The 12084-nt window shown below is 43.3% G+C and overlaps 1 protein-coding gene across 11 annotated transcripts in view; it reads right to left on the reverse strand.

Annotated features, from left to right (window-relative positions):
- Positions 1-339: 339 nt before the first annotated feature.
- The window catches only part of PATJ (PATJ crumbs cell polarity complex component), a 421434-nt gene continuing 409689 nt past the window's right edge, over positions 340-12084 (reverse strand). For 9 of the 11 annotated variants that reach the window (XM_016919650.4, XM_009459103.5, XM_016919633.4 and 6 more), the window contains 2 exons: positions 8247-8370; positions 496-787 (listed from right to left, as the gene is read on the reverse strand). In XM_016919650.4, coding sequence (XP_016775139.3) covers positions 641-787; positions 8247-8370 — 271 coding nt within the window. In that variant the 3' untranslated portion in view covers positions 496-640. Of the gene's footprint in view, positions 788-8246; positions 8371-12084 lie in introns of all 11 variants that reach the window. The other 2 variants (XM_063817330.1, XM_016919657.4) reach the window with 2 other exon arrangements.

The following is a 12084-nucleotide window of genomic DNA, read 5'->3' on the forward strand; positions in this document are numbered from 1 at the left end:
AGAAGTTAACTCCAGTTTTGGTAAATATAATCAGAACCAGTTGGTTAAAATCAGAATACTGGGCTGGGCGCAGTGGCTCACGCCTGGAATCCCAGCACTTTGGGAGGCCAAGGCAGGCAGATCACCTGAGGTCAGAAGTTCAAGACCAGCCTGGCCCACATGGGGAAATTCCATCTCTACTAAAAAAAACAAAAATAAACCCAGTGTGGTGATGCATGCCTGTAATCCCAGCTACTCGGGAGGCTGAGGCAGGAGAATCGCTCCAACCTGGGAGGCCGAGGTTGCAGTGAGCCAAGATTGCGCCATTGCACTCCAGCCTGGGTGACAGAGTGAGACTCCGTCTCAAAAAAAAAAAAAAAAAAAAAAAGCAGAACACTGAAATTAAATGCAAAACAGGTAGACTCATTTAAGTTTTAGAAATCAACCTCACCAACAGGTGACAGGAACTGGGAAACATTAGGAGATGATTGTTGATTTGGGAAATTCACATGAAACCTCAGCCATTTCTCCTGAGCAGAGAGGACAAGAAATAAGAATGAAGGTGCATTTTAGTTGAGGGTGCTTTTCATACCCACTCAGAACTTCATCTGCCTGTGGATATTCTAAACAACAACATCTATCTTGTGATCAGGCCCGAGGCTTATGACAGCACAGTTAAGGTTACAGTCCCTCTCTGGTGTTTTAGAATGGCGACTGCTTGCTCATGAGTAACACCTTCCAGGGTCTCGCCATTAACAGCTAAAATCTGATCCCCTCGTTTTAATCGGCCGTCATCTGCAGCTGCTCCCTACAAACAAGAAACATTTCAGTTTAATCCAGGGTAAAACACAGTTTATATTAAATTAATATTAAAACCTCTAACATCTGTCTGGTGTGCATATTAAAAGAGTAACTTTAAAAACTACCAATTAAGTTTTTTCTAGGTAATGTTTTAAATTAGGAAAAATGTAAGATATGCTGTTTGAATAATAATGGTTGAATAGTAACTATAATTATGGATAATCTAAATAACATACTAGTAGAAATGTACTGATACACTGCTTTTAATACAAGTAGAACCTTATTTCACTATTTAGTATTAAATGGAATTGGATGTCATATCATGTCCTATTCATGAAAATGTAATATACAGAAAAAGGCAGATAGAACTGAATCTGGTGTTAGTCTTACTGCAAATACCACCATTATACAGAACTCCCATTGCATTATTAAGCTATCAGCACTGTGATCTGTCAAAAATAAGTGTAGTCTTTAAATGGGTGAATTGTATGGTAAGTGAATTATATCTCAATAAAGCTGTTATCTACATATAAATATATACAAGTGTAGCATCTCTAAAATTTTGTAATATCATATTCAAAACCTTCCACTTTATCTTTGATCATCTAAATAGGTTTCTAAATGACTACTTTTATTATATACTCAGTCATGCATAGTTCCTCAAAACGGCACAAAGCCAGTGAAACGTCAGGGTTTTGTTCACTCTAAAGCTGCATATCTAAAAATGCCACGATATTACTAGAAACATTTTGGACTGGTAAGGGAAGAAAAGACCTTAAAAAATGATTTACAGGAGGTTTCACCATCTGTAGGGGTAACTGTTTCAGTCCCTTGAAAAGTCAGTGCCAGAAGAATCCTCTAAATGAGGTCAAACTTCAGTGGGCAACCAAAGCCCACAGGCACTTGGCCCTTGACCGACTCAATCAGAAGCCGAGCTAGGAGGCACCAACGCTCCTGAGATCTGTGTCCATGTGCAGCTTGGAGGTTCTGAGGTGCTGGGGAATCAGACAGGTTTTCTAAACCGTGAGAATGGTGGAATTTCTAAATGAATGTGCAATAAAGAATATTCAAAACCTGCTGGGTGCAGTGGCTCATGCCTGTAATCCCAGCACTTTGGGAATCTCAGGCGAGAGGACTGCTTGAGCTCAGGAGTTTGAGACCAGCCTGGGCAACATGGTGAAACTGTCTCTACAAAAAATTAGCCAGGCGCGGTGGCTTATGCCTGTGGTCCCAGCTCCTCGGGAGGCTGAGGCAGGAGGATCACTTGAACCTGCAGAGGTTGGAGTGAGCTGAGATAGTGCCACTGCACTCCAGACTGGGTGACAGAGTGAGCTCTGTCTCAGGAAAAAAAAAAAAAAAGTATTCGAAATCAGGTCTATACTGTGGGCAAAATATCAAAATTAAATATTAATAACTTGCAACTGGCCGGACATGGTGGCTCATGCCTGTAATCCCAGCACTTTGGGTGGTCAAGGCAGGAGGATCACCTGAAATCAGGAGTTCAAGATCAGACTGGCCAACATGGTGAAATCTTGTCTCTACTAAAAATACAAAAATTAGCTGGATGTGATGGCGCATCCCTGTAATCCCAGCTACCTGGGAGGCTGAGGCTGGAGAATCACTTGAACCTGGGAGGCCGGAGGTTGCAGTGAGCTGAGATCATCCCATTGCACTCAGCCTGGGCAAAAAGAGCAAACTGTCTCAAAAATAAATAAACCCCAAAACTTGCAACTTCACTCAAATCTTTTAAGAAAGTAATGTGTCAACTGTATTAAAGACAAAATTAAACAAGTAATTTTACTGGATAAAATCAGAATTACTAGGCAAAGTTGATTTTATTAAATTTTACATGCTAAGATTTAAGGGCTTCAGTAAATCTCAGATATCTGTGTAATTTTTTAAAAACTATGTTAAGCTATTTATCTTTTTTAGTAATGCAAGGAAAGAATTTTTTAATTATTTTGAGAAGGAGTTTCACTCTTGTTGCCCAGGCTGGAGTGCAATGGTGCGATCTCAGTTCACTGCAAACTCCACCTCCCAGGTTTAAGCGATTCTCCTGCCTCAGCCTCCCAGGTAGTTGGGATTACAGGCGTCTGCCACCAGGCCCGGCTAATTTTTGTATTTTTAGTAGAAACAGAGTTTCACTATGTTGGCCAGGCTGGTCTCGAACTCTTTTTTTTTTTTTTTTTTTTTTTTTTGAGACAGAGTCTCGCTCTGTCGCCCAGGCTGGAATGCAGTGGTGCAATCTCGGCTCACTGCAAGCTCTGCCTCGCCAGTTCACACCATTCTCCTGCCTCAGCTTCCCGAGTAGCTGGGACTACAGGCGCCCGCCACCACGCCTGGCTAATTTTTTGTATTTTTAGTAGAGACGGAGTTTTTCACCGTGTTAGCCAGGATGGTCTCAATCTCCTGACCTCGTGATCTGCCCACCTTGGCCTCCCAAAGTGCTGGGATTACAGGTGTGAGCCACCGTGACCGGCCTGGTCTCGAATTCTTGACCTCAGGTGATCCACCCGCCTCAGCCTCCCAAAGTGCTGGGATTACAGGCATGAGTCCGTGCCCAGCCAGGATGATTTTTTAACTTTCTAGCATTTGGACTTTTTCCAGTGTTGCAGTGCTTGGTTGATGAGCACTTACTGATATGTATCTACTCTCCTACTTTACCAATGCGGCATTTGTAGACTACAGGGAAAAAGGTAAAAAAGAAATAAATGCATGGCTTGAAAACCTCTACCTACTTTGTAATTGTGGCTCTTTACTCACTTGCTATTTGTCCCAAGTTGGTCACTTAGTCTTCTCAGATGCCGTAAAATGGGCATCTACTATCTACCTTGTGGCCTGTTCTAAGGATTAAATGTATGACATATGGCATTTACTCAACATGGTGGTAATATAATAAAATAAAACACTAGTGACAACCAAGTTCATGGTTCAGATTTCATAGGCTCTGAAAAACTGCTCCTGAAATTTTTAGAGTTGCTGAAGTGTTTAGGTCAATCTCTTATTGGCTTAGGGTAACATTCAGCTGCTGAAGGGACTAAGACCTAAGGCTGGCTTGGAATTTTTTTTTTTTTTTTTTTTTTTTTTGGAGACAGAGTCTCACTCTGTTGCCCAGGCTGGACTGCAATGGCACGATCTTGGCTAACTGCAACCTCTGCCTTCCAGGTTCAAGCCTTTCTCCTGCCTCAGCCTCCTGAGTAGCTGGGATTGCAGGCACCTGCCACCATGCCCGGCTAATTTTTGTATATTTTGTAGAGATGGGGTTTTGCCATGTTGGCCAGGCTGGTCTTTAACTCCTGACCTCAGGTGATCCACCTGCCTTGGCCTCCCACAGTGTTGGGATTACAGGCATGAGCCATCATCCCCCTCCTGGCTTGGATTTTTAAGTTTTCAACCAGATACCTGAAAGAAAACGGAAGGACTTGACAGCCTATTAGTCATATTGACTAAGTCTCTCAACTTCTACACGCCCAAAGTGCCAGTGATCATTCGCAGGCACTTTGGGTGTGTAGGAGTTATGAGGGGCTGAATTAAATAATTTCTGGAGGGGTTGAATTAAATAATTTCTTAGTTGAGCAAGATAACTTTTTTTTTTTTTTTTTTTTTTTTGAGATGGAGTCTTGCTCTGTCATCCAGGCTGGAGCGCAATGGTTAATCTCGGCTCACTGCAACCTCCGCCTCTCAGGTTCAAGCGATTCTCCCACCTCAGCCTCCCGAGTAGCTTGGATTACAGGCACCTGCCACTATGCCCAGCTAATTTTTGTGTTTTTAGTAGAGACTGGGTTTCACCATGTTGGCCAGGATGGTCTTGAACTCCTGACCTCACGTGATCTGCCTGCCTCTGTCTCCCAAAGTGCTGGGATTACAGGCGTGAGCCAGCGTGCCCGGCCTAATGAAGTCTTTCTAAAATGAATTCTGATACTGAGTTACACATTTCCCCCACAGGAATTTTGAAAGGTATAGATTTTCATGTGATCTTTTTGGTATCCTAAGTTTCTTTTAAATTTTTTTTTTTTTTTTTTTTTGACAGGGACTTATTCTGTTGCCCAGGCTGGAGTGCAGTGGTGTGATCACAGCTCACTGCAGATTTCACCTCCTGGGCTCAAGCCATCCTCCCACCTCAGCCTCCCAAGTAGCTGGGACCACAGATGTGTGCCACCATGACCAGCTAATTTTTAAATGTTTGGTAGAGACAGGGTCTCTCAATGTTGCCCAGGCTGGTCTCAAACTTCTGGGCTCAAGCCATCCTCCTACCTCAGCTTCCCAAGGTGCTGGGGTTACAGGTGTGAACCACTGTGCCCAGTCACAAAGATTTTTTTAAAACTCACCAAAGTAAATCTTATAATAAATCCTTTGGGACTATTTAAATAATAATAATAACTATTATTTACATTGGAGGTTTTTTTTTTTTTTTTTGGAGACTGAGTCTCACTCTGTTGCCCAGGCTGGAGTACAGTGGTGTGATCTCAGCTCACTGCAACCCCCGCCTCCCAGGTTCAAGTGATTCTCGTGCCTCAGCCTCCCGAGTAGCTGGGATTACAGGTGCCTGTCATTACGAATGGCTAATTTTTGTATTTTTAGTAGAGATAGGGTTTCACCATGTTGGCCAGGCTGGTCCTAAACTCCTGACCTCGAGTGATCAGCCTGCCTCGGCCTCCCAAAGTGCTAGGGATTACAGGCGTGAGCCACCATGCCTGGCCTACATTGGAGTCTAAAAAAAATTTTTTTTATTTTTAGAGATGGGGATCTCATTTTGTTGTCCAGGCTGATCTTGAACTCCTGGGCTCAAGTTATTCTCCTGCCTCAGCCTCTCAAAGTGCTGGGATTACAGGTGGAGCCACCATGTCCTGCCCTATTAGCATATTCTTTTTTTTTTTTTTTTTTTTTTTTACAGAGTCTTGCTCTGTCACCCAGGCTGGAGTGCAGTGGCGCAATCTCGGCTCACTGCAAGCTCCGCTTCCCGGGTTCACGCCATTCTCCTGCCTCAGCCTCCCGAGTAGCTGGGACTACAGGCGCCAGCCACCATGCCTGGCTAATTTTTTTATATTTTTAGTAGAGACGGGATTTCACTGTGTTAGCCAGGATGGTCTTGATCTCCGGACCTCGTGATCTGCCTGCCTCGGCCTCCCAAAGTGCTGGGATTACAGGCATGAGCCACCGCACCCGGCCTGGAATATTCTTTTAGTAAGACTGACTGCGCTAAGTGGGCCACTGGATAGGGCTTAGAAATTTGTCTTTTTTTTTTTTTTTAATTCAGAGCTCTTCATTTTTAGCTGTGCCATTCTGTAAGTAACAAAATACATGAAGGATATTTAATATCTATTCCTTATAATGTTTCTACTTCCATGGGTGCTTCCTAAAGGAGCTCTTTCAATGGGACCTTTGAGAGGGCATTCTGTGTGAGCCACAGTCCATTCTTTATTCCCCCTACTCTTGTCCCACTGTGTGGATGCTGGTGGGTTCTTTTAAAAATTCACCAGCAATGCACAGCCATTTTACTCTTAGCTGTATGTTCTGGTGCCCCGTCAGGGTGTCTGGCTCCAAGCTGTATGTTCTGGTGCCATCAAAAGGTGTCTGGGTCCCAGCCCACCAGTCTATTGAAAGTGCAAACAGCTGGGGCAGTCTGCTGAGCTCTGGGTCCAGGTCAAAAGGCCTTAGAAGCTGACCCATGTTCTGTCTGTATCCAGTTATCATGAAGTGAACAGGTGACTGCAAACATTCTGGAGGAGCTTTGTGGAGGCAACAGCAGGCCAGCAGAACGTGTTAAAACATGGGGGCTAACTCTGTAGCCTTCCCACTGTCCTTATCTACATAGCTGGCTATTTCAAAAGCAAAGTATAATAATGCCCTCCAAAGAATAATTATCCCAACAACTTAGGGTGTTAAATGTGTCATAGGAGAAGGATGGTCAGTTTATGGTTTATCTACCTTGGGGATAAGCATTCTGCTACCCAGAATGTTTCTGTGCTGCCTTTCCGCTCCTCTTTTGCCTATCACCAGTTTAACAGGTTGTTTGGGAATAACATGCCTTATTAGGCATTCTAGCAAGATGCAGGAAGGGGGTAAATGTGCAGCTGCTCAGTGTGGTCCAAAAGTAAATGCCAAATGACTAAAGGGTTTTATGGCAGGTCACTGGGCCCAATTTACAGGTGATCTAAGATCTGCACAGGTAAAAGCAAGCTTGTATTTAATGTATAGTTTAGCTTTCTGGAAAGAGACAGATTCCTTCTTATTTCTCCTTTCAAAGACCTTTATCTCTCTCTCTCTCTTTTTTTTTTTTTTTTTTTTTTTTTTTGAGATGGATTGCCCAGCCTGGAGTGTAGTGGCGTCATCTGGGATCATGGCAACCTCTGCCTCCCAGATTTAAGGGATTTTCATGTCTCGGCCTCCCAAGTAGCTGGGATCACAGGCATGTGCCACCATGCCCGGCTAATTTTTGTGTTTTTTAGTAGAGATGGGTTTTGCCATGTTGACCAGGCTGGTCTTGAACTCAGGTGATCCACCCACCTCAGGCTCCCAAAGTGTTGGGATTACAGACGTGAGCCACTATGCCCAGCCTCGAAGACCTTTATTTCTTTAGGAAAACAAAGCAGTTCAACAAGATCTGTTCATAAACAAATGACTATGATAAAACCAAAGAAGAAAAAAAACTGTAATATCAATTTGAAATCCTTCTCAGAGATCTTCAAAATTTATTAAAAAATTAAATTCCAGTTAAAAAAATCACAGTGAAGTTAAAAATAATTACTCAGGCTGGGCACAGTGGCATACACCTATAATCCCAGCACTTTGGATGGCCGAGGCAGGTGGATCGCCTGAGCTCAGTAGTTTTGAGACCAGCGTGGGCAACATGGCGAAACCCCGTCTCTACCAAAAATACAAAAATTAGCCAGGCGTGGTGGCATGCACCTGGAGTCCTAGCTACTGAGGCAGGAGAATTGCTTGAACCCGGGGAGGCAGAGGTTGCAGTGAGCTGAGATCAAGCCATTGCACTCTAGCCTGGGCGACAAGAGCGAAACTCCATCTCAAAAAATAAAATAAAGAAGGCACTGATTCGAGGCTTGCACAGCACAAACCTTTCTGCCTCAGCCCCCTGGTGCCTGTTATTTTCAAGAAGAAAGCCAAATCTTTTTTTGTTCTAGCTCAGAACAATACTTCCAAGGACACCTTCTAAAGAGTGGCACTGCTCCTTATGCTGTGTTGCTGAAAGAAGACACTCTAAAAATCTGTGAGCATCTGCTTCTGTCATAGAATCCAAAGAAGACTGCACTTCTTCTGACTCCGCCATTGTAAAAGAACTCTTCTCTCACTATTCCTGTGTGAGAATTTCCTATAAGATTCAAATGAAATGAGCATACATGCACACATCCAGGTTTAACCCAAAGTAAAGCAAAGCAAAGCACTTAAAAAAAAATCTCACCTAGGTTTAATTTTTTTTAAAAAGTACATTAAAAAAGAAGATATACCTTTGCAAATATAGTCTTGACATAAATTGGCAGGTCTCCATGGGGACTTCCATAACCCCCTACAATACTAAACCCCAATCCTTCAGAGCCTTTCTCCAAAGTAATAATCTTAGGTGGAGGTGTTCTGAAAACACAATGCATGCTGTTTAATTCGAGAATAGATATTGAGAGGGAATTTCATTTAATTGGAAGAATACAGATTTGAGAGAGACTTTCATACTGCAAAACTATGAAGTTTGGTTTATCAGATCAAACTCTCAGAAAGCAATCTAGAAAGTTATTTTCTAACTTCTCATGTCATGCTAATTAATCACCAATATTCTTGATGTTTTAGAGGTTTCTCTTTCATAAAACTCACTGATTTCTAATTAAAGTCATGATGCTGAAATTGTCAAAGCACTCTTCTATATGCTTAGTTTTTAACTCTTTTTTTTTTTATTTTTTTGAGACGGAGCTGGGACTACGGGTGTGTGCCATACCTGGCTAATTTTTGTATTTTTAGTAGAGATGGGGTTTCACCATGTTGGCCAGGCTGGTCTCGAACTCCTGACCTCAAGTGATCTGCCTGCCTCTACCTCCCAAAGTGCTGAGATTACAGGCATGAGCCACTGCACCCGGCCAGTTTTTAACTTTTAAACTTACTGCTGACTGCTGAAGGAAGCTGTCATCACATCCTTGAAGCATGTGCATGGAGACAGAAGTAGCGTGTCTCCTAGTGTGGTGGGAGACTGCCAGTCTTCACATAAACTCTTGTCCATAACAGATAACATCAGCTCGCAGCTCAGGAAACTGCTGCTCCTTTTCTTTTACCTTTTTTTTTTTTTCTTTTGAGACAGAGTCTTGCTCTGTCACCCAGGCTGGAGTGCAGTGGCACAATCTTGGCTCACTGCAACCTCCACCTCCCGGATTCAAGCGATTCTCCTGCCTTAGCCTCCTAGTAGCTGGGATTACACACGTGTACTACCATGCCCAGCTAAGTTTTGTATTTTTAGTAGAGATGAGGTTTCGCCATGTTGACCAGGCTGGTCTCGAACTCCTGACCTCAGGTGATCCACCTGACGCCTCCCAAAGTGCTGGGATTCCAGGCGTAAGCTGCCGCACTCAGACTGCTGCTCCTTTTCTGCCGGAATGCCCTGGCCACTTCCACCTAAGGCAGGAACTCATTCTCCAAACTCACTTCCAATGTGAGGCTATCCTGCCTCTCTTGGGAGGATGGGTCCCACAACCTTTTCTGTGCTTCCCCTGCATTGAGTCCAAATTTCCATTTTGGCACTGACTGTATCATATTGTAATTACTTAGCCATCCATTTCCTCTACCAGACTATGACCTCTTTGTCTTAGTCATCTGAGACTTCCCAGCACCATGTGTGGTGCTTGTCAGAAACTCAGGATCATGACTGTGTAGATGAGAACTGAAATCCAGGAGAGAAGAGAGAAACCAAGGTGAAACAAAATGGAGAAAGAAAATCTGTTTCAAATGTAAAATTTAGCTTTTCAAAGCTTCGTCCAGTGTGGAAGTCTTCTCTCTCAGAAACAACATGGCTAAAAATTAAATTACCTATGTGGGCTCCCAGTAATTTAATCTTAATCTAAGTTTAGGTGATGCCAATTTCTTATTCCCAAATGCTATTGCTCAAAAGGCAGAAACCCAGACCCTGTCTTATTTATGATAGGTAGTTCATATTTGTGTACTGGCAGCATCCTTTGTTTTGTGGCAACATGCATGTCTGAGAGGCAAAGTCATCTCATATAAATTCAGCCATTCATGTACTTAGAGAAATTTGCAAAATGGGGACACAAGCAATCTTTGAATATGTTGTTCTATTTAACTAGAATATTCTTCCCTTTCTCCCTCCTCAATTTTGCTGGGTTTATTTATTTATTTTTTTGAGACGGAGTCTCGCTGTGTCACCCAGGCTGGAGTGCAGTGGCGCTATCTCGGCTCACTGCAAGCTCTGCCTCCCGGGTTTATGCCATTCTCCTGCCTCAGCTTCCCGAGTAGCTGGGACTACAGGCGCCTGCCACCACTCCTGGCTAATTTTTTTGTATTTTTAGTAGAGACGGGGTTTTTCACCATGTTAGCCAGGATGGTCTCGATCTCCTGACCTCATGATCTGCCTGCCTCAGCCTCCCAAAGTGCTGGGATTACAGGCGTGAGCCACCGCGCCTGGCCAATTTTGCTGGGTTTATTAAAGGGTTTTCAGCTGGTTCACATTGTTACCAGTTGTTTGTTGATGTACTTACTGTTTGTTTACAGCAGACATCCATAGTTATTGCTGAAGATCTATGCTATATAAATTGTTAACTGATTTCTTTTTGTTGTTGTTGTTGTTGTTTTGTTTTTTGAGACAGAGTTCCACTCTTGTTGCCCAGGCTGGAGTGCAATGGCGTGATCTTGGCTCACCGCAACCTCCGCCTCCCGGGTTCAAGTGATTCTCCTGCCTCAGCCTCCCGAGTAGCTGGGATTACAGGCATGTGCCACCACATCTGGCTAATTTTGTATTTTTAGTAGAGATGGGGTTTCTCCATGGTCAGGCTGGTCTTGAACTCCTGACCTCAGGCGATCTGCCCACCTCGGCCTCCCAAAGTGCTGAGATTACAGGCATAAGCCACCACGCCCGGCCTTGTTAACTGTTTTTAACTGTTTTGTTTGTCTTTACATTTTTTTATAAACACAGGGTCTGACCATGTTGCCCAGGCCTTGGCCTCTCAAAGTGCTGGGATTACAGGAGTGAGCCACCACACTTAACTATTTTGAATGCCACCTGTTTATTCCAATTCTTTTTTTTTTTTTTTTTTTTCTTGAGATAGGGTCTTGTTCTGTCTCCTAGGCTGGAGTACAGTGGCACAACTGCAGCCTGTTGCAGCCTCAAACTCCTGGGTTCAAGTGATCCTCCTGCCTCAGCCTCCTTAGTAGCTGGGATTACAAGCATGCACCACTATGCTGGATCCAGTTCTCTTAAAACTGGCTCCAGTTCTCTTAAGCTTAAGCATCAGCTTCTCCAACTACACTCCTTAACTGAGTTATGCCCCATATCCATGGTTTCACAGGACCCTCTCTCAATGAATTTAGCTCTCCTACAGTTATCTTTTATAACTATGGATTTATGGGTCTGTTTTTCCACTTCTCTGGCAGCTCTCTGGGGACTGGGGCAATATCTTTACTTACATTTCTAAGTTTGAGTCCTCAGGACCTAGCACTTGTATCTAAGTGTCTGGCCTTAGAATGGTGCTCAATAAATATCTGTTGAGATACTGATGAATTGCCCCCTATAGGTGAATGATTATGACTAATGAATAAGGCTCTACTTTTCCCCACTTTGTGGCCTTACAAGCACTCTCAGTAACAGCTCACCAGCTGGATACAAATTCGATTCATGTTTCCTCTTTCAAACACAGCCCCCATTTCCAAAGATACTGGAATGAGAAGCTAGATGCCCAAAGCCATTGCTTTAGAGCTACCTCCTGCAGCCATCAAATCATTAAAGACCCTTATAATTGTGCCTATATATACTCAGGGACATGTTTTCGGGGGAAGAGGGAGGAGTGTGGCTCTACTCCTCAACTGGCAACATCAGATGGAATTTGCCTCCATTGATCTCACAATATCATAACATTTTCAACCAATTAGTTTAAATTTACTTTCATATAGAAGGCTAGTAAAAAAAAAAAAAAAATCCCAGTGTTAGCAGTGGTGGGATTATGAGTGATTTTTAAATTCCTTTAAGCTTGTGGTTCCCAGCCTGCCAGAGGCCATGGAATTATAGCAAAGGAATTAAGATTACAAGGGGATCTCTGTATTTCCATAGCCACATCAAAGGATGCTAAAGGTACGCTG

This window comes from Pan troglodytes, chromosome 1, assembly GCF_028858775.2.
Source record: "Pan troglodytes isolate AG18354 chromosome 1, NHGRI_mPanTro3-v2.0_pri, whole genome shotgun sequence".
Lineage (NCBI taxonomy): Eukaryota > Metazoa > Chordata > Mammalia > Primates > Hominidae > Pan > Pan troglodytes.